This window comes from Protopterus annectens, chromosome 11.part0, assembly GCF_019279795.1.
Source record: "Protopterus annectens isolate FY-2018-M chromosome 11.part0, PAN1.0, whole genome shotgun sequence".
NCBI lineage: Eukaryota > Metazoa > Chordata > Ceratodontiformes > Protopteridae > Protopterus > Protopterus annectens.
In genome coordinates, this window is record NC_056745.1 from 1,160,324,306 (window position 1) to 1,160,351,805 (window position 27,500).

The 27,500-nt window shown below is 39.8% G+C and overlaps 1 protein-coding gene across 4 annotated transcripts in view; it reads right to left on the reverse strand.

The window, feature by feature from the left end:
* RELN (reelin) overlaps positions 1-27,500 on the reverse strand; it is a 3,085,913-nt gene that overhangs the window by 888,331 nt on the left and 2,170,082 nt on the right. For all 4 annotated transcript variants that reach the window (XM_044088524.1, XM_044088525.1, XM_044088522.1 and 1 more), the window contains exon 26: positions 22,912-23,083. In XM_044088524.1, the coding sequence (XP_043944459.1) occupies positions 22,912-23,083 (172 nt within the window). The remainder of the gene's footprint in view (positions 1-22,911; positions 23,084-27,500) is intronic.

Consider the following 27,500-nt stretch of genomic DNA (forward strand, 5'->3'; position numbering starts at 1 on the left):
TGTGCAATGATAATATACACACACACACACACACACACACACACACACACACACACACACACACACACACACATATATATATATATATATATATATATATATATATATATATATAAAAAATCTATTTCACCAAAAATAGTACTGACAGTGTTTATGCCCTTTCCCCCCACTGTAGTGCGATCTTGGAGTGAGAATATTAAAGCCCCCCCCCACCCAGTACAGTTTAATATTGTCTAGGATTGTTTTATATTGTCCAGTGCCTATGACAAGGGTAAATAAGTAGTTTATAACCTAAGTAGTTGGGGGGGCTATGCCCCCCACACCAACCGGTGTGGGGGGCTGTGCCCCCCACAACCCCCCCTACATTAATATTCTCACTCCGAGATCGCAGTACAGTGGAGGAAAAGGGCATAGACACTGTCAGTACTATTTTTGGCAATTTGGATCATATGTCAGGAATTTTCGGTGAAATGGATTTTCGGCGAAATGAAATAGATGCATACATATACATATATATATATATATATATATATATATATACACATGTATACATATACATACATATATATATATATATATATATATATATATATATATATATATATATATATATATATACATGTACATATATCTGAGTGTGTGTCTGTGTGTATGTATAGATGTCTGATAAATATAAACAAAGACACTCTGTTATACACGTCATACTATCATTTGCTGCATAATGTTCCCTACTTTAGGAAGACAGTATTATCAGTTGCAGTATGACAATGATTGTATAAGTCATGAGGTATTACTATGCAAAGCAAAATAAAACTCAGAAGAAGATTCCCCATAAGTAAGGATAACTGTGGTTACTACGTGGCAGGTCCCAGGACAGACATCTTCCACCCCACAGTAGGAAACTCAAGCACAAGGCAAAAAATAAAAAACAACTGTAATGACTGTATGCATGCAATAAGATCTAAACATAAGACAACTGCTGAGCTAAACAGTCTTTTTCTTCTGCTACAACATCTGGGTGCACACAGTTCTAAGAGGTACACACCGAAGGACAAAATCTTTTGCAGAAGGTGGGTCTAGGACCATTTCATGACAACCATTACTATTGGCAAAATAACTGATATCAGTCTATTTGAAACAGATGAAATGGACCTGGCAAAACTAGTACAAACACCACTGAACTCTTCTATACAAGATCACTTTATGAGACATTCTGCTTATGGGTTCACACATACATCAACAGTTATATTGGATTAACAGCCTCCCACGTGGGCATGTCAAAAATCCAAAAGGTCTTTCCATGAGGGATTCTATATTCTTCTTCTTTCATCACACAGACGAGTGACTACTGTAGGTTTAGTAGGCCCAACATAGGGCCAAGTTCGGATATAGTTCCTGTACATCTTACATGCCACTTAACTCAGTGATATGGTACACTTTTGGTTTTATAGCTGTTCTCCTCCTCCTCCCTCATTGACAGGAGAACTGCATTATCTGGTTCTGTCTTCCTTTCTTGTTTTTCTTTCTTTCTTTTTTTCTTTCATTTAACATCTTTAACTGGGCAAGTGAATGGATCAATCAGATCATTTTCAGTCACAGCCACAGTAATCTGGTAGAGAAAATGTGAAAACAAATATTGTGCAGAAGAAGGCCATCAAAACCATAAGCAGCACAGTTACAAAAATAACTAGTACTGTAGACATGAATAAAATCATAAAAACTAAAAGAATATGATTTCAGAAGAACAGCCTGCCAACAGAGTCATATAAAAAGCAAGTCACATGAAGAAAACGGAATTTCCACAGTGCCCTCTACAACCTATAACTATATAGTAAAAACACTACATCAGATATGCCCTAAAATAGGCCCTAGCTTGACATGTCTTTCTGAAGAAGTCTTGATAATAAATAAGACGAAAGCGCTAAAGTTCTACAAGAGTTGTTGGTGTGATTTACTATTTTTTTGAATGCTTTTATTGTCACGAAGTTCAGTTCTTAGTTAAAATTTCTTCTCTTCGTTCAAAATTTTTTGAGTGCGGTTAATTTTAGCTTTTATATATATATATATATATATATATATATATGTGTGTGTGTGTGTGTGTGTGTGTGTGTGTGTGTGTGTGTGTATATGTATATATATATATATATATATATATGTGTGTGTGTGTGTGTGTGTGTGTGTGTGTGTGTGTGTATATATATATATATATATATATATATATATATATATATATATGTGTGTGTGTGTGTGTGTGTGTGTATGGTTTACTATCATAATGTTGAAAGTATGAATATTTTTGATCAAATGCTTGAATCATTAAGTTGAAAGTGGTGATGCCAGAATTTTAGTGTCGAAAATGATAATAGCGATGACTGACATTCAAATTTCCGAAATTCTGTAATCGAAATCCTGTGTTTGCATTTACATTTTTGCAGGAGGAAAGCACTCACACCCCCTACAAATCAAATATACCAACTCCAAGATTGCACTACAGTGAAGAAAAGGGTAAATTTTCCAATTCACATTGTACTGCGATCTCCATTCATAACATCAACCTCATATCAGAGAATGAATACTCAATTTCACTAATGTAACTTCAATTACTTTCAGTCTGGCATTACGAAAATTTGACAACACGCTTTTGACCAACCCATTTTCAAGTAAGTGCTATTCCACATTCATAGTAAACCTATAAATATATATTATATATATATATATATATATATATTTTATATATATATATATATATATATATATATAAATATATATATATATATATATATATATATATATATATATATATATATATATATATATACATATATATGTGTGTGTGTGTGTGTGTGTGTGTGTGTGTATATATATATAAAAGCACACATCCTTGTAGTAAGGCACAATAGTTTTCCAGCCTTAGAGGGATAAGACGTCTCCCTCCTACAAGGAAAAAAAAGACCACATGTCTATGTCTTTATATAAAAGACCACAGGGAAAACTGGTACTTGTGGGCAACGAAGCTGCTGGCTGAGTATTTTGCTGCCTCATCTAAACATGGCAAATAGCATCTACTTATCACATCACAGGTACAATGAAGTGCTAATAGTTGTACATAACCAGGGAGAGGATTTTTATAAAGTGTTTGCATTAATTATGCCCTAGGCACACAGGATAGGAATACAGCACATAACCTATTACCTATTAGCTACAACAGGAGTAGATATGCAGGACAGGTATGAAAGGTGAGTCTTATCCTATTGTAGCTTGGATAAACCACTTATGATATACATTTATGACCCCAGCTTGAGTGAATTAACAATGATCTCTGTGTTGAAACAGGTAAATACTGCATGTCATATAACCCAGATTTAGATCTGTCAAAGCACATTTAAGGGTGAAAGTGGTCATCTATTAGTTTTTTAACAAATAAATTTTGACTATTAAATGAGTTATAATTGTTTGATTACTCTGAAGTCTCAGCTAAGCTTGTCTACAGTATGTGATTCTTTTTTCCAGATTTTTTTGGATTCTCAACTAGCAGCTTTGTTGCTCATAAGTACCAATTTTCCTGCCATAACAAGTCCCTGGATATGTCTTCCCGTAGTTTATTTACTTCCCTGGACCCCAGTCTAGCAGGGCGACTGATGTGATCCCCGGGGTGAATTTCCTATCTCCCATCCAATCATCAAGGTTCCTTTTGAACAGCGCCAAGGAGGCACTCTGCTTGACATGTATGGGCAGTCTATTCCAGAGTATGGGGAGTCTCTGGGTCAGGAACCTATCCCTCCAGCATGTTTTGTTCATTGTGATGACAAAGTTTAGATCCCTGGAGCGTGAGGCTCTGAGGGATTGGGATTTATTTAAGTTGAGTATGTCCAACAGCTCAGGGTTTGACATGGCCTTGTATGTTAAGCAGAGATCACCTCTGAGTAGATGATATGCCACAGAGTATAGCTGGAGTTTTTTTAGGCAGTGAGTATAGGGCATCTGCTTTAGGCCTGTGATTCTTTTAGTGAGGTATTTCTGTGGCTATTCCAGCTGTTGCAGATGTCTTGTGAGGTACATACCAAACAGGGCATTGTACTCTATAATGGGTCTAATGAGGGAGGAGTACAGTGGGGCAATTACCTCCTTTTTTTGGTTGAAAAGCCCTTAGTGATGAGGTGTGCCACATAGAAGGATTTCCTGACTGTTGTGGCGATGTGGTTATCGAAGGTGAGACCACTGTCCACCTTTGTCCCTAAGTGTCTCATCACACTTTCAGTGTTTATTGTATTGTCACCTATGTGGTATGTCACGGGTATGTGTTTTTTCCCAAAGGGGATAACTATACATTTCTTGGCATTAAGCTTGAGCCCATGGCTCTGGCACCAAGTATCTGTTTCTGTAAGGCCCTTTTATAGAATATGCACATCATTAGGGGATTCAATAATGGCTCCCAGTTTGCAGTCATCTGCAAACTTTGTTAGCCAGAGTCCCTTAGTGTTGGCCTGTACTTTAGAGAAGTTGATGCCAAACATGAGCTGTCCCAGGACTGGACCCTGAGGTACTCCACTTGTCACTTGTCTGGAGCTGGATTTGAAGTCAGCTACTTTTACAGTCTGGGTTCTGTCAGTAAGCTAGTTGGCAACCCATCAAGTAACGTAGGGATTTACACCCAGCTTAGTAAGTTTATCTATGATTCCAGAGTGGGGGATGGTGTTGTAGGCCTTGGCGAGGTCCAGATAGGCTTTGTAGAATGCCTTACCCTCGCCCACAGCTCTGGAGACTGATTTGAAGAAGTCAATCAGGTTCAGGAGACAAGATTGGCCCTTCACAAACCAAAACTGGGTGAGGTCCAGTGTTTGAAGGTTGCCAATGTCTTTGTTTATAAGTTCCATGATAATGTGTTCCATGCCTTTGCAGATCAGGCTCGTCAGACTGATGGGACGGTAGTTCCCGGGATCCAAGGTGGATCCCCCCCTTGTGGAGTGGGATAACTGTAGCTGTGCACCACTGTGTGTGTGTGTATGTGTGTGTGTGTGTGTGTGTGTGTGTGTGTGTATGTGTGTGTGTGTGTGTGTGTGTGTATGTATAGTTAGGAACACTACTTTCCATCAAAACTGAAACTTGGTGACATCTGGCACAGCTGATTCAGTTGATCATATATCAGCTGATTGAAATATACCAGCTTTGCCAGTACAAGATTGTGGTAGACTGGGGATTGGGTAATATGTTCTTTTCACCACTGTAGTACGATCTCAGAGATGGTATATATATAATTAGCAGGTAGTGCAAAAATGTGATTTTTTTTTCCGATCCTTTGTGGATCAATATTTTGGTTTTAATAATTAGGTGTAGATCATTGCAGGATAAATTAATTGTCATTTCGATGGGAGGTTTTCTCTCTCTCTCTCTCTCTGCACGTGTGTGCATGTGTGTGTGTGTGTGTGTGTGTGTGTGTGTGTGTGTGCGTGCGTGCCTGTGTGTGTGTAAGTGTGTGTGTGTGTGTGTGTGTGTGTGTGTGTGTGTATGTGTGCATGTGTATATATATACATATATATATATATATATATATATATATATATATATATATATATATATATATATATATATCTCCACATACATACATGCAAGAATAGTTTTACACTTATAGCAGCTACGACCATTTAGTCATTAATTGTGTGTACTCTGCCTCCAAAACATTCATCTAGATTTTCTTTTAAAATCAGTAATATCTGTATTGCCCTAAGTAGGAATAGTCTGTCAGTTTCACTCTATTCTTTTTTTTTTTGGCATTTTTAAGTTCAGTTTTTACTTTGTAAAAACACAAGATTTTTACTTTTAATTTGTTTATTTAATTTTGTGCTGAGTATATCTGAGACAAATGATAATAGTCTGAAGACAAAGAAGTACTACTGCCAAATGTAGTGTGTTTGCAGGCTGCAGAATTAGGGCATTCATGTCCATCTGCATGAGATCTAGTACTGCTTGAGAACTTTTCTACTGCATCTCAAGTTCTGTGTTTATGTTTCTGACTCAGCACAGCTCCTCGTGGTTTCCTGCAGAGTGCTACAAGCAGCAGTGAGACGAAAGAGTAACTTTTAACAGATTAAGTATTTCATCTCTGTCTCTCTACCCATGACTGCATTTTCTTGCTGAAAAGCGAGTTTCTAGCTATTTTAAAGATCTCAAAAGCTTTGTTTTTGCATTCTTACTGTTTTTGCACTTCTATAAGCTGTTTTATGTTGTTTAACTGTTGTAGGCTACACACTCAAGTGTGCTAGCCTGTTTAAAGCATTTACAGTGTTTCCTGTTAAGTTACTGTTGTTCTGTTGAAAAAAAAAAAAAAAAAAAAAAAAAAAAAAAAAATATCCTTGTTTCCCACCTTTTCTAAACTAGAGTAGTTCAGATTTCAGGTTTTGCTGAATTCTGGGCTGTGGTATAAGTTCCTGTGTTGCCCATATCCTTACTTGGACAGGAGGATGCTTCTCTATTCACCAGCGAGAGTGGGGAGCTTTGAGCAGCCTATCTGTCCATGGAGGAGTGGTCTCAGCCCAGCAACTAGTAGCTTATTGGCCGTTTTGGGCTAATTCCTATCTCTTTCAAGCTCCCTGCCTTAAAACCTACATTTGCACAGTTTTGCACTTGTTTCCGACTCAGTACAGCTCCTCGTGGTGTCCTGCAGAGTGCTACAAGCAGCAGATAGATGAAAGAGAGACTTTTAACAGATTAAGTATTTTTTCTCTGCCTCTCTACCCACAAATGCATTTTCTCACTGAAAAGTGAGTTTCTAGCTATTTTAAAGATCTCAAAAGCTTTGTTTTTGCATTCTTACTGCTTTTGCACTTCTATAAGCCATTTTTGTGTTGTTTAAATGTTGTAGGCTACACACTCAAGTGTGCTAGCCTGTTTAAAGCATTTACATTGTTTACTGTTAAGTTACTGTTGTTCCATTGGAAAAAAAAAAACAAAACAAATCTTTGTTTCCCACCTTTTCTGAACTAGAGTGGTCCAGATTTCAGGTTTTCCTGAATTCTGGGCTGTGGTATAAGTTCCTGTGTTGCCCATATCCTTACTTGGATAGGAGGAAGCTTCTCTGTTCATCAGTGAGAGTGGGGAGCTTTGAGCAGCCTATCTGTCCCTGGAGGAGTGGTCTCAGCCCAGCAACTAGCAGCTTATTGGCTGTTTTGGGCTAATTCTTATCTCTTTCATGCTCCCTGCCTTAAAATCCACATTTGCACAGTTTTGCACTTGTTTCCGACTCAGCACAGCTCCTCGTGGTGTCCTGCAGAGTGCTACAAGCAACAGTGAGATGAAAGAGAGACTTTTACCAGATTAAGTATTTTTTCTCTGCCTCTCTACCTGCAACTGCATTTTCTCACCGAAAAGTGAGTTTCTAGCTATTTTAAAGATCTCAAAAGCTTTGTTTTTGCATTCTTACTGTTTTTGCACTTCTATAAGCTGTTTTTGTGTTGTTTAACTGTTGTAGGCTACACACTCAAGTTTGCTAGCCTGTTTAAAGCATTTACAGTGTTTCCTGTTAAATTACTCTTGTTCTGTTGAAAAAAAACAAAAAAAAATCCTTGTTTCCCACCTTTTCTGAACTAGAGTAGTCCAGATTTCAGGTTTTGCTGAATTCTGGGCTGTGGTTCCTGTGTTACCCATATCCTTACTTGGATAGGAGGAAGCTTCTCTGTTCACCAGTGAGAGTGGGGAGCTTTGAGCAGCCTATCTGTCCCTGGAGGAGTGGTCTCAGCCCAGTAACTAGTAGCTTATTGGCCGTTTTCGGCTAATTCCTATCTCTTTCAAGCTCCCTGCCTTAAAACCTGAATTTGCGCAGTTTTGTGCTTGTTTCCAACTCAGCACAGCTCCTCGTGGTGTCCTGCAGAGTGCTACAAGCAGAAGTGAGACAAAAGAGAGACTTTTAACAGATTAAGTATTTTTTTGCTGCCTCTCTACCCGCAACTGCATTTTCTTGCTGAAAAGCAAGTTTCTAGCTATTTTAAAGATCTCAAAAGCTTTGTTTTTGCTTTCTTACTGTTTTTGCACTTCTATAAGCAATTTTTGAGTTGTTTAACTGTTGTAGGCTACACACTCAAATGTGCTAGCCTGTTTAAAGCATTTACATTGTTTCCTGTTAAGTTACTGTTGTTCTGTTGAAAAAAAAAATCCTTGTTTCCCTCCTTTTCTGTACTAGAGTAGTCCAGGTTTCAGGTTTTGCTGAATTCTGGGCTGTGGTATAAGTTCCTGTGTTGCCCATATCCTTACTTGGATAGGAGGAAGCTTCTCTGTTCACCAATGAGAGTGGGGAGCTTTGAGCAGCCTATCTGTCCCTGGAGGAGTGGTCTCAGCCCAGCAACTAGTAGCTTACTGGCCGTTTTGGGCTAATTCCTATCTCTTTCATGTACCCCTGCCTTAAAATCCACATTTGCGCAGTTTTTCACTTGTTTCCAACTCAGCACAGCTCCTCGTGGTGTCCTGCAGAGTACTACAAGCAGCAGTGAGATGAAAGAGAGACTTTTAACAGACTAAATATTTTTTCTCTGCCTCTTTACCCACGACTGCATTTTCTTGCCGAAATGCAAGTTTCTAGCTATTTTAAAGATCTCAAATGCTTTGTTTTTGCACTTCTATAAGCTGTTTTTGTGTTGTTTAACTGTTGTAGGCTACACACTCCAGTGTGCTAGCCTGTTTAAAGCATTTACAGTGTTTCCTGTTAAGTTACTGTTGTTCTGTTGAAAAAAACAAAAAAAAAAAAATCCTTGTTTTCCACCTTTTCTGAACTGGAGTAGTCCAGATTTCAGGTTTTGCCGATTTCTGGGCTGTGGCATAAGTTACTGTGTTTCCCATATCCTTACTTGGATAGGAGGAAGCTTCTCTGTTCACCAGTGAGAGTGGGGAGCTTTGAGCAGCCTATCTGTCCATGGAGGAGTGGTCTCAGCCCAACAACTAGTAGCTTATTGGCCGTTTTGGGCTAATTCCTATCTCTTTCAAGCTTCCTGCCTTAAAACCTGCACTTGCACAGTTTTGCACATGTTTCCCACTCAGCACAGCTCCTTGTGGTGTCCTGCAGAGTGCTACAAGCAACAGTGAGACAAAAGAGAGACTTTTAACAGATTAAGTATTTTTTCTCTGCTCTCTACCCGCGACTGCATTTTCTCACTGAAAAGTGAGTTTCTAGCTATTTTAAAGATCTCAAAAGCTTTGTTTTTGCATTCTTACTGTTTTTGCGCTTCTATAAGCCATTTTCGTGTTGTTTAACTGTTGTAGGCTACACACTCAAGTGTGTTAGCCTGTTTAAAGTATTTACAGTGCTTCCTGTTAAGTTACTGTTATTCTGTTGAAAAAAACCCCAAAAAACAAAAAAAAAATCCTTGTTTCCTGCCTTTTCTGAACGAGAGTAGTCCAGATTTCAGGTTTTGCTGAATTCTGGGCTGTGGTATAAGTTCCTGTGTTGCCCATATCCTTACTTGGATAGGAGGAAGCTTCTCTGTTCACCAGTGAGAGTGGGGAGCTTTGAGCAGCCTATCTGTCCCTGGAGGAGTGGTCTCAGCCCAGCAACTAGTAGCTTATTGGCCATTTTGGGCTAATTCCTATCTCTTTCAAGCTTCCTGCCTTAAAACCTGCATTTGCGCAGTTTTGCACATGTTTCCCACTCAGCACAGCTCCTTGTGGTGTCCTGCAGAGTGCTACAAGCAACAATGAGATGAAAGAGAGACTTTTAACAGATTAAGTATTTTTTCTCTGCCTCTCTACCCGCGACTGCATTTTCACACTGAAAAGTAAGTTTCTAGCTATTTTAAAGATCTCAAAAGCTTTGTTTTTGCATTCTTACTGTTTTTGCGCTTCTATAAGCCATTTTTGTGTTGTTTAACTGTTGTAGGCTACACACTCAAGTGCGTTAGCCTGTTTAAAGTATTTACAGTGCTTCCTGTTAAGTTACTGTTATTCTGTTGAAAAAAACCCAAAAAAAACAAAAATCAATCCTTGTTTCCTGCCTTTTCTGAACGAGAGTAGTCCAGATTTCAGGTTTTGCTGAATACTGGGCAGTGGTATAAGTTCCTGTGTTGCCCATATCCTTACTTGGATAGAAGGAAGCTTCTCTGTTCACCAGTGAGAGTGGGGAGCTTTGAGCAGCCTATCTGTCCCTGGAGGAGTGGTCTCAGCCCAGCAACTAATAGCTTATTGGCTGTTTTGGGCTAATTCCTATCTCTTTCAAGCTCCCTACCTTAAAACTCGCATTTGCATGGTTTTGCACTTGTTTCCAACACAGCACAGCTCTTTGTCATGTCCTGCAGAGTGCTACAAGCAGCAGTGAGATGAAAGAGAGACTTTTAACAGATTAAGAATTTTTTTCTCTGCCTCTCTACCCGTGACTGCATTTTCTCGCCAAAAAGCAAGTTTCTAGCTATTTTAAAGATCTCAAAAGCTTTGTTTTTGCATTCTTACTGTTTTTGCACTTCTATAAACCATTTTTCTGTTGTTTAACGGTTGTAGGCTACACACTCAAGTGTGCTAGCCTGTTTAAAGCATTTACAATGTTTTCTGTTAAGTTACTGTTGTTCTGTTGAAAAAAAAAACAAAAAAAATATCCTTGTTTCCCACTTTTTCTGAACTAGAGTAGTCCAGACTTCAGGTTTTTCTGAATTCTGGGCTGTGGATAAGTTCCTCTATTGCCCATATCCTTACTTGGATAGGAGGAAGCTTCTCTGTTCACCAGTGAGAGTGGGGAGCTTTGAGCAGCCTGTCTGTCCCTGGAGGAGTGGTCTCATCTCAGCAACTAGTAGCTTATTGGCCGTTTTGGGCTAATTCCTATCTCTTTCAAGCTCCTTGCCTTAAAACCTGCATTTGCGCAGTTTTGCGCATCGCGCAACGTCGCGCAACATTGCGCAGTGCAGTTTGAGCAGTTTTACACTATTCCTGGATCCACAAAGTCTGCTCTTCAATTTTTCCCTTAGAACTAGTGAGACTCTCAAAGCAAGCACTCAACCTTCCTTTTACAGCCCAGCACTTGCTCAAACTTCTCAAGTAAGCACTAACAAACTATAGCACTATATCCTCTTATACTATTTAGAAGTACAAGGCTCCCTATTCGTCTGTTCTGGACAATCAGTAAACCAGTTCTTTAAACTATTCAGGCATGTCCAAAGGGCAGTTTCAGGTATACTCTCCAGTCCAGCTGGTGAATCTGGGAATCTTGAGGCAATGCTACAATTGCCTTATGTACACAGACATCCCTCTCCTCCTTCCAACAAACTCAAATGTATGTGAGAGGTGCAACTGTACAGCCAAAGTGGAGGCCGAGCTCTCTCAACCCAAGACTGGCACAGTCAGTGAGGAGGAGAAGGTAACCACTCGCACCACACAACCAGTCTCACATCGACCAGTTGTATCAGCAAACAAGACACATAAACACATAAAAACATACTCAGAGGCTCTAAATAAAAATTGGCCAAAGCAGCAGAGACCTCCAAAGCAGACATCCAAGCAACCGCTACCCCACAGCAATATTCACGTATCACAAACTTCACAAAGTCATTATGCCACACAGTCGCAGCCCTTAAGGCTAAATAACACACAAAATACACTAGTAATAGGAGACTCTATTGTCAGGCACACTGACGTCCCCCTCACTAGACTGAACAAGGAGAAAGTCAGTGTAAGCTGCCTGTTGGGTGCCAGGATCCACCATATAACACAAGCACTCAGGTCATTCCAAAGCAAGTACAAATATGACTCTGTCATTGTACATGTTGGTGTGAATGACCTGAGACGTACCTCCCTGGACTACATGAAAAGAGACATAGAGGAGCTCTCTGATCATGTAGGCCAGGCCAGTATGACCCTGACCCTAAGTAGCATCTTGTCCTCACCAAGAATGATGCCACAGTATAAAGACAAAATGATCAATTTTAACAATTGGCTAAGCTAGTGGTGTCATTCAAAGGGGATCCAGTGTCTGTCAGCCTGGGATGACATGCTTGACAAGCCACGTTGTTTCACTAGGGATGGCTTGCACCTGTCACCCTTAGGCTTTTGAATACTGACTAAGGCTCTTGCCACCCCCATAGTGCCTTTTTTAGGCAAGGCTCAATAGACAAACCCACCTCCATAGATAACACAAGAAACAAAAAACTAAGGGTAATGCTATTCAATGCCAGAAGTCTAAACCTCAAGATGCATGCACTCAAGGCACTCCTCAGTATGGAGAAAATCAATATCTGTGCAGTAACAGAAACCTGGGTTAAGGCTCCAGAGAGCACCCCAGCACTACCAGGATATAACTCATATCATGCTTTTTGGCCCCAGAACTCAGACTGAAATACAAAAGGTGGGGGTGTATCCATTCTTATTAAGGATACCCACACCTCCAGGTTAGTGGCACTGCACGAGGCATCGGAGACCATCCATGTGCAACCAATAGTGGGCAAAACTGCTTTTCAGTTTTTAGCTTGCTACAGATTACCCACCTTGTCTCAGGACCCCCACTCGGCATTCCTGAGAACATTAGAGAATATGAAGGTCTCACCAAACACCATGATATTGGGTGATTTCAACTACCCAAACATTGACTGGGAAAACTACTCAAGTCCCAACTCCTTTGCCCAATGGTTCCTGGACTTTATAAACTTAAATGCCATGGAACAACTGGTCACCACTCCCACAAGAGGGGACAACATATTGGACCTGGTCATCACCAACATGGGGGCTCAATGTTCCATACTAGAGGTAAACCTCTCGTTGCTAAGATCAGACCATAAAATAATCACACTGGACATCCACATCCCGACCCCACCCCCAGCCAAGAAAACCACTGTGAAAAATTTCTCAAACGCAAACTTCACACTTCTCAAGACTGGGGTGGAAAGCTTCAAAGCCCTCGGGCTAATAGAAAACACTGCCCAAACCGCAGAATCCTTTACAAATGCATTCTATGAGCACCCACAGGAATGCATGGATTGAGCCATCCCAAGTAAAACCAAGGCTCACTCCTTCAAAAACAGGAGACCAGTCTGGTGGACCCAGGCCATAAATAAGCTATACAACAGAAGGAGGAAACTATTACATGAGAGAGCAAAATCCCAAAAAGGGAAGGCATCCCTGATCAGTACTAGCAAGAAACTGTGATCCCTCATAAAATCATCAAAGGCCAGCTTCGAAAGAAAAATCGCCAAAGACTCTAAAGATAATCACAAGGCCTTCTTTTGCTACATCAAGAATCTAGGTGGCAACTCTCAGATGTGCTCTGAGCTGGTGCAAAATGGCAAAAATTACAATGAACCCACTGACATTGCCGACATCATGGCAGACAGGTTCAGTGCAAACTTTACCCCCCTTCCCCCCCAAAAGGGCCAGTGTCTATCCCAGAAGAATGTAGTCTCCCAGACATCACAGACACACAGGTGGAAGCAGCCCTCTCCAAAACAAAAAACACAGCATCAATGGGACCGGATGGTGTCCCGGGCTGCGTCTTACACCAGCTCCAAAAAGAACTGAACACTCACATAAATTCACTGTTCAAACTCAGCCTTACTACAAGATATGTACCCAAAGAATGGCGGACATCAATAGTTATCCCACTCCACAAAGGTGGCGCCACAACAGACCCCGGGAACTATCGCCCTATAAGCCTGACTAGCCTGGTTTGCAAAGCTATGGAGCGCATCATCATGGATCTCATAAACAAAGACATTGGGAACCTCCAGACACTGGACCTTACCCAATTTGGCTTTGTTAAAGGCAGATCTTGCCTCTTAAGCCTAGTTGTCTTCTTTGAAACAGTTACCAAGGCCATAGATGAGGGAAAGGTAGTCCACACAGCCTACCTGGACCTTGCAAAGGCCTTTGACACAATACCCACTCAGGCATTATAAATAAGCTTACCAGCTTGAATATCAACCCCTATGTCACGAGATGGGTTGCAAACTGGCTCAGGGATAGAATCCACATGGTCAGAGTTGTGGGTGCCATGTCTGACTCCAAACCGGTTACAAGTGGCATCCACAGGGCTCAGTCCTGGGACCTCTCCTGTTCAGTATATACTTCTCTGAGGTACAGGCAAGCACGGGAGGACTGTGGCTGACCAAGTTCACAGATGATTGCAAACTGGGAGCCATAATCGACTCTCCGGCTGACACAAGCATCCTCCAGAAGGGTCTTATGGAGACGGACACCTGGTGTCAGAACCATGGCCTCAAGCTAAATGCCAAAAAGTGCATAGTCATCCCCTCTGGGAAAAACAATGTGCCCACAAACTGCCACATAAGTGGTAATCCGCTAAGTACGGAAGATGTAATTAGGGATCTGGGGACCCAAGTAGATAGTAACCTCTCTTTTGATAATCACATTTCCAAAGTGGTTAGAAAAACCTTCTATACAGCCCACCTAATCACGAAAGGGTTCACATCTAGATCAAGAGAGGTCATTGTGCCCCTCTACTCATTACTCATCAGGCCCATAATTGAGTACAATGCCCCATTCGGGATGTACCTTACCCAACACCTGCAACAGCTAGAGAGACCCCAAAAGTACCTCACCAAGAGGACTGTGGGCCTCAAACAGATGCCCTATGCAGCTCGACTAAAGAATTTCCAGCTCTACTCAGTTGCTTACCGCCTACTCAGAGGCGATCTCTGCCTGACGTACAAGGCCATGTCTAACCCGGAATTAATGGACATGCTCCACCTCAATAAATCCAAATCCCTTAGAGCTACACGCTCCAGGGATTTAAACCTCAGCACAACAATAAATAGGACATGCTGGAGGGATAGATTCATATCCCAGAGGCTTCCCTCGCTCTGGAATAGAATCCCAATCCATGTTAGGCAGAGCCCCTCACTGAACCCCTTCAAAAGAAATCTTGATGAGTGGATGGGAAATCATAAATTTACACCTGGGATCACCTCTATGGCCCTGCTGGACAGAGGCTCAGGAATCTAATCCAAAAGGGAGGCGAAAGCCAACACACTCTGGCTAGGCTTATAAATGCCCTAGCAGATTGCCTAGTACCTACCTATGAACCTATGAACCTATGTCATACTCACTCTAATGTATAACCAGTGTTCAGAATGCTGAGGAACTCTATAACAGTATCTGTTTCATGCTGCAAGTTCATCTCATGGCACACCTGAGCCACCTGTAAGAGAGTAAAATATCTGACCTTAAAGAGTGAGTTTAGGTTACCACTGTTACTTAGCACACGTGCCCATTGAAATTCTTCAGACCATAACAAATCACTGTAAATTAAAAATGTATGTTGAGTGATTCTTATAGTTAACAAGCATTATTTTACATGTCCTACTATTTATTAATTTTTTAACAGCAGCTTATGTTCTACACTCAGCTAAATACTTTACCAGAACTGGTCTTTCACTTAACGCTTCCCTAGCCCTCTCTCTTTGCCTATCACCTGTAATCAGTCCCTAGGGACGCAGTCTCTAATCTGTACTCCAAAGTTCTGATTGATCAAATTCCGTACTTTTACCTTTCCCTCTGTATTTATTTGTTCCTAGTACTGAAGTTCCTTTGCTAACTTTTTCCAGAAAATTCCAGCTCCAACTTGCCTATTTTCTATACCCCTACTTACAGCTGTCATTATTGGTAAAATCTCTTTTCTCTATTCCTGTTTTGGCATAGCTCTTAAAATACTTTCTGCCATGCCACTTTCTGAATATAATATTATGTATGGTTGTTGTTATTCTTCTTAAGAACCTGCATCCAAAATACTACTCTCACATTATTTCTCAACCTTCCCAGTTCATTATCACACCTTTCCACTTTGATTTATAACTTTCTGCTTGTGTAAGTTATGTATATGAGCCTTTACTGCTTAGTTATTAAAAATCCCTTCAGATTAGGTAATCTTAAATGACCTTGTTCTGTTGGGAACATCAACTTATCCCACTTAACACTTGTCCTCTTCCCCTCCCAAATAATTCTAATTCTTTTTAAATTATGGTCCACAGCATATCTTCTGTGCCTAACCTATACATACAACTGAAAGGACTGGAAACATTTTGACTGCTTGTATGTAGACCCATAATCAAGAGTTTCTAACGTCTCAATATTTGTATTATCTTTTGGTTAGCTGTCACAACAGAATAATTTTTAATTCACCTAAATACTTCATCTTATTATGTGAATTAACAGGGAAAAAACAAAGTCTGCATGTGTTCAAAACAAAACACGTGATCACATAGACATTTGAACTACTGTGCAGGTTTATAACAATGATATCCTGGATGACTGGGTTGATTTAGTCACAGGTTTAGGAAGCCTGACAGTAGAGAATACAATATACAGTTAAAACCTAATGCTCACCATTAGTCTTAACTCTCCAGATTTGTGCCTCATATTTTTGGTCTCTTCCTTATAAAATGTTTTGTTTTCTAGCAAATCACTGAGGAGTGAAGTCATTAAATAATGACATGCATTTGCATTTTAGACTTTGTGTCCTTCATGGCATGGTAACAAATCCTGTTATTCCAGAAACGTCCTAAGTTTATAAGAACGATATTTAAAATCTGAACATATTGTTGGACCTTTGTTCCCCCATTATTCTATGCTTTGCCCCAGTTTCTGACTTATTTCTTTTGATTCATAAGAAATTAATAAAGTACTTAAGATAGAGCATTTCCTTTTGCTTACACACAAGAATGTCAAATGCTAAGTTGGGAGGGTGGCCTAATGGTTAAGGTGTTTGCCTTACAAACACAAGGTGCAGGGTTTGAGTCTCACAAGGGATAATTGGCTAGGCTTACAATGGCCCGCAAGGGCAGTTAGCTTAGTACTTATCTATGAATCTATGAATCTATGAATCTAAGAAGTTGACAGGAATGATTGCCAGAAAACTACTTCGACTGCTTGGAAGTAAAGTACAACAGGAACTAAACAGAATGAAAAGCCTGTGTGTCATTAAGAAGCATGTTACTGAATTGTATAACCACGGTCATGAAGAAACACGAGCATTATATTTCTTTTGATTCATAAGAAATTAATAAAGTACTTAAGATAGAGCATTTCCTTTTGCTTACACACAAGAATGTCAAATGCTAAGTTTTTCCTCAATACTAGATGTAGAAAGGGTTTCTGCCACACAAAGCGAGAGAAAAAGTAGCAAACTGTGCACATTTAACACATCATCATCATGGAAGTACTGGTTCCTTAGACATCTGTTTGGTATTTTTTCAGCACTGGAGGTATTAAAAAGTAAATGAAAACTTGTAATGTGTTGCAAACATAATTGGTGGATATATTAGTGCAGAATTAGACACCAGAATGGCATGACATGATAAGAGACTGATAAAGTTATTGAATCAATTAAGACATTATAATTTTAAGCTACATAAGAACCGATGCAAAATTAAAATAAGAAGTGTGAATTACAAGGGTCATTTTTCACTGTCAAAGGGGATGAAAAAAAGTTCAGAAGACAAGCAAACATAATTTTTTTTCTTTTCTTTTTTTTAAAAGGAATAATGTAGTATCTTGTAAAGTTTGCAACTAATATATCTAAGATAACTATGCCATTGAGAAAGCAGTTTAAACAATATGGAGCCTGGTAAAGTGGCTATGAATAAAAAAAAATCTTTGAAATGCTTTGGAAAATAATTACAAGTGCACCAACATTAACATATTATGGTGTGAATAAGCTGGCTGTGTTGCAAGCGGATGCCAGTCTGAAGGGTAAAGGAGCTGTGATCTTACAACAGACTACATCTAAGGTTTATAAGCAAGAACACTGGAAATTGTACCTACAATTCTTTCACAGTTTCCATAATTTTCATATTGCATTTGAATAAAATCAAGAAAGCCACATTCTTTATAAATTATGACACAAGGGTCAAGATTCAAAAATGTTACTGCAAAGTTTAAGCGTGGTGTAAACCCTGTGTTAAGCATTTCCAGTTTAGGTCTACAGAAAATGCTAATGAAGCATTTTGGGGGGCTAGCCTGCATTAACTAGCCATCTATTCTCCCACTGGAAATGTCTGTGGTAATGCAAGAATCACTTGGCTGCAATAAGTTACTATGGCTAAAAGTTCGCTTTCACTCATTGCTTTCAAGGGGTGAGATTGCATTATAGATGGATTTCAAGGAGTTTAGTAACAGAGTAGTGATAGGATGTGTGTGTGTGTGTGTGTGTGTGTGTGTGTGCGTGAGTGTTTGTATATGTGTGGCTACATGTGTGTATATGCAGTGTGATGAGTGTCCCCAGGTTCATATGTGTGTGTGTGTGACTGTGTCTGCCTGGGTGGCTGCAGTAGAGGGGAGGGGTTAGTTAGGGGATAGGATTAATGGGTGAGTGTGTCCATGAGCTCAATCATACATGAATATATGCATGAAATGTGAATGTATGTGCATGTGTTTGTCACACATCCACACTCCCCTAGACTAATGAACAACTCCTGTAATATTGGGTATTAGGGAACACTAGACACCAGGGTTACTCTTTATACTAAATACTAAAAGCACTTAAAAATAGCAGAACAAATATTTGCTGCACAAAAGACATAGGGTGAGGGTGGGGGGGGGCACTAAACACCAGGGATACTAGTTATATCATTCCCTAAAGGCACTTAAAAAGATTCAAGCTTTGTACAATCAGCATTCACAAACAGCTCTTTAACAGAGCTTTAGCCCTCTGTATTACCAACAGACATCAGGGATCATCTTACATATTACTTTAAGTCTTGGTGGGATAAAGTTAAACTAATTGGGGGGGGGGGTCAATACCTGTACCTTCATGACAATGTTGGTCCTGTGCACCACCACTAAACACCAGGGATACTCATCATATTACCTGAAATCTTAAAATAAACAAGTTATATTAAAAGGGTGGTACACTTGCAGTAGTTACAGGTGATTCAGAGACATGCAAATTAGCCGATAATAAGGTTTCTTCCTCCTTGTGACTAACATGCCTATGAAACACTTTTTGTTTGATCATGTAAGTATACCCTTTTAGTCACAGCTCTTAGCACCAGTGTTTCTTTCTAAATCCTGAGGTATATTTCTGACTAAAAATTATGAAAGTATTTAAGAAAGGATAGCAACACAGTTTTGAAGTAAATGATAATGAAAGCTAAGCTAAATCATTTTCAAGTAATTTATTTTGTTCCTCATGTAATCATTCAGGCCCTGTATTAGAGCTTGATCACATGAATCTTGACACAGTAGGAGACTTTTTCAGTAACAAAGAAAATTAATAACAGGCGTGAGAAGAGAGGACAATGTCCCCATCCCTCCTGCTATGACAAGGGATTACTGCTAAATATATTAAGGGTTGGAGGGGCACCAGTTCGCAAATTTGCAAATTCATTTGTCAGCAAAACAAGCACAGATACTTAGTTTTCCTTTATAATCCATTCAAAACGCTATACCTGAATATATCTCTAACATATGTGTGCTGCACTGTTTGTGATGTTTAGACACCTTGATGAAATGCAGTACGATCCTCAGTCTTCATTGCAGTTAAGGAAAACCCAGAATGAAAGCACCCACATATGTCATCACATCTGTCTAGTAACCAATGTGATTAAAACAAGCTGTAGCATATAATATAGCAGACTGTTAGGGGATAGTTGAAGTCGGGTACTGAAACTCTCAGTTTTCCCATAATTTTTAATATCATTTTTGACTATTTTCTACTGGCCGTGCTTATGAGTGAAATGAATATATGGACACACAAAAAAGAAAAGCAACTGTTAGCAATAATGTATGGCTGTGAGAAATTTCATAAATATGTCTACGTAAAAAAGTTCAGGTTGAAATAAATCACAAATATTTACAAAACATACTCTGAAGGTCTTTGTATGAGATGCCTCTACGGTCCCAGAAGATGTCTTTCAACATAAAGAAATATGATTTGAAAGTGATATACACACCAGACAAAAAACTATTTAAGGGAGATGCGCTGAGCTGAACACATCTAGCAGATGAGTATGAAGATTTGTTATAATGTTCTTGAATAGGTAAAAATGTTTACTTTAATGTAAATTGCTAACGACATGCATAGTATGGATGAAGTTAAGGTTAACTAACAATAATTAATGTAATGCAATGCACTGCACTTCATGCAAACTGATCTTTGAAAAGGGGTTGCTAGCTGGGGGGTTTCTACCTTTAAATGTTAAATGATAATGAGTCAGCTACAGAGATTAGTGTATCATCATCTGACATCATAAATAAGCTAACTTAACTGAACATTAAACAACTTTTAGTTCACTTAATTGCTAACTGGATCTCAAACATAAATTACAATATCAGAATAAAATATAGTCTCCCTCAAAGCAAAATATAATTAGTGGCATGCTTCAAATTTCTATTATAGGTCCTCTCCTCCTTGAAATACATTTCTCTGATGTACAGATAAATAATAACAACCCAGTCTCACAGAGGACTGCAACCTACGAGTCATTCTAAACTCCCATAATATTCACTAATACTCCAAAAGGTTTTGACCCCACTAATAATGGTACTGCAATCACAGTAACACCCAAATGCAAAGAAAGGTAAGACAGTTACCTTTGGTAAAGCTAGTGCTCATGTACAATATCCTTTAACTGGAAAACACTTAAGATTGACCTTGTGATCCATGATTTATGAACTGCCTTAAATCAGCACATGAGCAAGTCCAAATCCAGGGCTGTTTATCTCCAGTTGCTTTCCACACCTACAGATCAAGCTTTCCTTACATATCAGACAGTGTAAAACTTTAGTAACATTCAAATTTTAATTAAATAAAGGGGTGGGTCCTATAAGGTCATAGGACTCGGTTAAAACCTTCTAACTATTCCACGCTATGCATCATCACAGTCTTCTTTATTCCTTCTCTAGTTGTCTTTTCCTCCCTTTTCTCCAACTTCTCCCTTTTCCCTTCCCTCTAGTATAAAGTACAGTGAAAATATTATCTACATATCTCCCAAATTAGCTCCACCTCATTCCATCATCATCTAAACTATTAGCTCCCCTTGAAAGGCACTTCCTTTGTAGCATTGTTGGTTACACCTACAAGGGTTGTCATACTGTCTTAGTATAAACCTATGAACCTATGGTATAAAACCTCATGAAGTTCAGACCATATCCTCTGTGTCTTTCTGATATTTATTCATCCTGCTGACATGACAATACTAACAAGGGCAAAAAGTGTAAGTGATATCGGTAACCTTTTTTAATGACCTGGACATATCCCTTATTTTGATCCCAAGAAGACAATTATTTTTGCCTTTTCCATTTATTTGAGTGCAGTCTGTGCATCTAATTAATGACCCACCTACTATGAATGTGTTGTCATTTGGGATAGTCTGCATTCTTAACCTCAAAGGTTTACTGACCTAGTCTTGGGCTTTATTAACTGACATCACCTTTCATGATGTCAGTTGAATCTGCTTAAGTGACAGGGGGTGCTGAACCTGTGTGTAACAGGTTCTGTACTAGTATTCTCTGTGTTCTTGGTGGATTGCCATTAAAAACCTCTGCTTCTCGGCAGTTTTTTTTCCTTTAATTTTTGCCCTCACTGCCTGCTATCCATTAGATCTTCTCTTGGTCCAGAATCTCTTTTATTACTTTCATCATGCTAGAGTCGAACACGAGGTGTCACCATTATGGCAACCATTATGGGTGGTTTGAAGCCTTTTCTGCTATTTCTTCTAAGCTCTAATCACATGGAGGTGGAAAGGTACTGGGAGGGGCATACAATGATCTGTCTGTGGAGGGCATCCCCTCATTTCTATAAGTGGCCATTCTTCCAAGCCATTCCATGCTTCTCCATCTCTGGATGAGCAGTGGTCTGTTTGGTCTCTAACAGAGAGCTCATACCACCCTGTGTGCCTCTGAATGAACATAAAACCACTTCTCCACTCTGGAGAAGCAAGTGGTCATGCCCATTCACCCCCACCCCCTTGGCTATTCCTGTACCAGATCAGCTAAATGAAACACAGTTAGATTCCAAACCTCTTTGCCAAGGAATCAAGCAATATATGTTTTAGGAGAACACCGTTATTTACCAGTATATGCTGAGAAAGTCATTTGAAAAATTCTGACTAAACCCTAGTGTTCTTTTTTTTTTTTTTTGTGCTTTCTCACTTTCTAAACAGCTTATTTTGTATTCGTCTGGCAGTTTTCATTTGGACTATGGATAATTCGATTACGCTCCGTCTTTTGAGACTATCTAAATAGTTGTCATAAGGTGTGCAGTTAACATTAAAAAAGCTGTAGGTCACTTGTTAAGTCTGAAAGCATGTAAACCAAAATCTTATTATTATTTTTTTTTTTTTTGCTTCTCCACTGGACCTTTCTAACCACATTACTTTTTTTTAACCCAACTCATCCATTTGTTCCTTCGTGAGAAAGAACCATGTATTTCAGGGCAAGGCATGACTCCTTTAACCCATTTGCTCCTGCTGAGGGTGCCTACTCAGCCCATTCCTTCCTATAATGGCAAGAGTTAAGTGGTAGGGAGTGGGACAGCTTTCAGGACAAATGGAGGGACCTATCCTACCCCTTGGAGTCACCTCATAACAACTCTTTTGAGCTCCATTAAGCGTCTTCTGTTGCAGGAAGCATGCTCCATGTGCCGACTTTCCAAACCACTGTGCTCACACAGGGGGCAGTGTGTGTGCTACATGCCTGCGCTATGCAAGTGCATTACCAAGTGCTCCCTCTAGGTGACACTCAAGCTCTAAGCCATAGCCACTTTCCTTCCCCCAGGATGGGCAATCTGTCAGCGGTCACTCACACACATCCTTCCTACCCTGGGTCTACTAGAACCTGAGTTACTAACTGAATGCGAGTCACCTGGGTCATGGCATCATCCCCTTATGCAACATAGTTGGAAGTGAATCAAAATCTTTTTGTAGATTCTGTGATGCACATCATCTTAACATGTCCTGAGCAACATTTTATTTTATACATAGTACAATGTTATTCTCATACCTGAGGTAGTGTAGGGTAGGTCACAGGTATAATCTGTTTTTCTCTTTCTGATAAAATGATAATATCATCAATGGCCCATTGATCGTACCCTTGACCAGAATGGTTTGGCTGCCACCAGCGGAACCTGGTAGAAGGAGTTCTTGCAGACATAGGAAGCTCAAGATATACAAATCTAAGGGAGAACAAAAGACCAGAGCATTAAAAAATACACAGTAAAATTATATTAGAAGTTATCTGATGTCACTAAATTAATAATTTCTTTTGATGTCCAATGGGATCTTACCAGTAATAATAATACACCATGTGATATCACACAGGAACAATATACCATGCATTTTTATCTGCTTATTTCTTAGTGAAATCTTAGAGTTAGAAAATGATTCAGCTATCAAAGCTATACAAGCAGGAGTAACCTTAGTTTATAACAAAAGTTACCACCACAAATGTGACAAAGCAAAATTTCATACAAGCAACAAAAATAACATCAAAGCAAATGCACTAAATAATGTCTCCCTGACTAGCATACATTTTAAACTTGGAAAATACATCAAAATAGTAAGATGATTCATATGAGTGGAGGAGCTCCCTGGTCATCCTCAGTAAGAAGCTGAGATCCCTTATAAGATCCTCCATAGCTAGCTACGAAAATAAAATTGCCACTAATTCCAAGGACAACCACAAAGCATTCTATAGCTATGTCAAGAATCTCAATGGCAACACCCAGATCTGCTCTGAGTTACAGCACAAAAGCATGAAAATTACAGAACCAACTGATATTGCCAACATCCTGGCAAATAGATTCAGTGCTAACTTTACCCCCCTCACCCACTAAAGGGCCCATATCTATACAGGAAGAATGCAGAGTCCCTGTAATCACAACTACGCAGGTGAAAGCTGCACTCTCTAAAGCCAAAAACACAGCATCCATGGGACCGGACAACATCCCAGGCTGCGTTTTACATGAACTTCAGAACGAACTGGCTCCCCACTTAAGCACCATGTTCAAGAATAGCCTCGCATCAGGCTTTGTGCCCACTGAATGGCGCACAGCAACAGTTATCCCACTCCACAAAGGGGGAGCCACCACTGATCCCGGGAACTATAGACCTATTAGCCTGACAAGCCTGGTCTGCAAAGCCATGAAATGTATCATCATGGAACTCATAAACAAAGACAATGGTAACATCCAAACTCTGGATCTCACCCAGTTCGGGTTTGTGAAAGGCAGATCATGCCTCCTGAACCTGATTGACTTCTTTGAGGCAGTCACCAAAGCCGTAGATGAGGGTAAGGTGGTTCACACAGCCTATCTTGACCTCGCCAAGGCTTTCGACACCATCCCCCATTCTGGAATTATAGCTAAACTCAATAAACTAGGCATAAATCCCAACATCACAAGATGGGTTGCCAACTGGCTCACTGACAGAACCCACACTGTAAAAGTTGCAGACTCCAAATCTGATCTCAAACCAGTGATAAGTGGAGTACCACATGGTTCCATCCTGGGACTGCTCCTTTTTGGTATCTACTTCTGTGAAGTACAGGCTAACACAGAAGGCATCTGGCTAACAAAGTTCACAGATGACTGCAAACTAGGAGCCATGGTCAAGTCCCCAAATGATGTGAACATCTTACAGAAGGGCCTCTCTGAGACAGATGCCTGGTGTCAGAGCCATGGCGTCAAGCTCAATGCCAAAAAGTGCAGTGTCATCCTCTTTAGTAAAACTCTGTACCCATGAACTACCACATAGGCAGCAATCTACTTAACACCGAATGCGTGATAAGAGACCTTGGGACCCAGGTGGACAGCAGTCTCTCCTTTGATAGTCACATCGCCACAGTAGTCAGGAAGTCCTTCTACGTGGCACACCTCATCATAATAGGGTTCTCATCCAAGGAAAAAGAGGTCATCGTTCCCCTCTACTCGACACTGATTAGACCCACTATAGAGTACAACGCCCCTTTTGGAATGCACCTCACAAGACATCTGCAGCAGCTGGAAAGGCCACAGAAGTACCTCACAAAGAGGATTACTAGACTCAAACAAATGCCCTACACTGACCGCCTCAAAAAACTCCAGCTTTACTCCGTAGCATATCGCCTACTCAGAGCTGATCTCTGCCTAACATATAAAGCTGTGTCAAACCCAGAGCTGTTGGACATGCTACACCTAAAGAAATCCCAATCCCTCCGAGCTACACGCTCTAGGGACCTAAACCTTGTCACCACAATAAACACGACATGCTGGAGGGATAGATTCCTGTCACAGAGACTTCCCATACTCTGGAACAGGCTACCCATCTATGTGAAGCAAAGTTCTTCATTAGCACTCTTCAAGAAAACTCTTGATGAATGGATGGGAAATAGAAAATACACCCCGGGGATCATTTCTGTGTCTCTACTCGACAGTGGCACAGGAAAATAACTTTCTTGGGTGGCGTAAGCCAGGGAACCTTGTTGGCTAGGCTTACGTAGGCCCTTGGGCCAATAGCCTAGTACCTACCTATGAACCTATGAACCTATGATTTGTTTATATTTGCACTTAGCCTAATAAATGTACAAAATGATTCAGAAAGAGATATCTTCTATCATTCTCTGTACAAGCAGAACTGTGTTTCTTTTATAAACAAATTGTTACCTTAAGAGCAGTGAAACAAAACTTCATACATGTAAAAAGTAAAAATAGTTCGGCTTTTCATGGTTAAGGGTAGCCACAGTGGAACTCCGGCCCGCTCATGATTGGCAGTGGATTTTTATGGTGCCGAGTTGCCAGCCCAACGCCCAACCTTCAAAGAAGGCACACCCATTCATGCTTGCAACTACCTGCATGTCTTTAGCATCACTCGACCATGGGGTGGACATGCAGACTCCACACAGAAGGTGCTCCAGCCGAGAATCGAATGGGAGAACCTCTTGCTGTGAGGTGACAATGTTAACTGTTGCACCGCCGCGGCCTCAACAACATCAAAAAAGCAAGTTTACAAATATCTGTCTGAACAACATAGCATATTTTTATAAATACAGAAAAGAAATCAAGAATATTAAATACAATTTCTAGTCTTCGTTCTGTATTTTTCTTACCCCTACATTCACAGCAAAATGGAAATAAACCACCTGGAAACTGGCACTCCTATGTAATGTGCATATGGTTATTGTGTCCAACCAAAATGCATATATATCTGTGATCATACACATATGCAGACACAATAGTTGTCCTTTTACATTTTCATCTAAGAAAACAAAGAGCAACATCTATAAATGAGCAGAGGTGACTACTTAAGATGCATTGCTTAACTGTAACTTTGGAAAACTCAGACAACTGGAGCATACCTCTCAACCTCTTAGTGCAAGAAATCTGGACAAAGGATAAAATAATGGGGGAGGGGTAAAGGTCCAAAAATAGGGACAGATTGTAAGTATTGGGCTTATAAACTTAGAAAGTTGCTAGAATAATAGGCTCTATATTAGCTTATATTTATATAAAGTCTGAAACTCATTTCATTTAGTGATTATTTAGTGGACTTCAATCCTCTCTGTTTTTCCAGAAAACTATAAATTTTATGAGGAACAGCTAAGTCACTAACCCCAAATGAAGTTATTGTAAGTGCTGCTGCATGGTGAAATATGACTTGCAGTGGATTCTGCAAAGTAAAGAAATGCAGGCTGTGATGACTGACAACTGTGTCTTTGATACTAAAATAAATTAGTGAGGTGCAGAAAATGCTTTACTATCACAATCTTGAAACCCACAATCATGAGACGTAATATTAAAAGACCAAAATGCAGAAGACTACAGTATTAAACTCCTGGACTTTTCCCCTGCAGGACTCTTTCCTGGGTCCATACCCCTTCCGAACCTATGCTAAAAATTGTTCCTGGGCTCACAATGGGAGGTTATTCAGTACTGAAGATTTTTAGACATTATGGTCTTCAGCATTTTGGTCTTTTGATATTATATCTCATGATTATGGGTTTTAAGATTGTAGGCTTCAAGGCTGTAATAGTAAACCTCAGAAAATTATAATCCCAAAAGAAGCAGAGAAAACAATTTCAAGAATCTCCTTGAAGTTAAAGTGAAGGACAGCTGACAGCATAGTTAGCAGAGCAAAATATCTGTGAAACATGTAGCACAGTTACAACTGAGAACTTACAGCTACTAAAGCAGAATACTGATGGGAAATACATCAGAGTACAAGATGTGTTAACATGTACTGAAGGGCCACAGATAAGGGCCAGCTGTGTTAATATGTACTGAAGGGCCACAGATAAGTGTCAGATGTTTTAATATGTACTGAAGGGTCACAGATAATGGTCATATGTTTTAATATGTACTGAAGGGCCACGGATAAGGATCAGTTTTGACATCTCCTCTGGGAAAGCAACTTAGATTGTGAAGAACTGTGATACAGAATGCTGACAACCTGTAGGTTAATAGTCACCCTGAAGGCTGTCATGGTATTATGACAAATTTGCTAATAATACACTGCTGAAGGGACTACCAGAATGTTGTGGTCCTATAAAGTCACTGTTTGTTATAGTCCTTCAGTGTTCTAGTCTGTTCAAATAAGTGCGCTGTTAACTCTATGGTC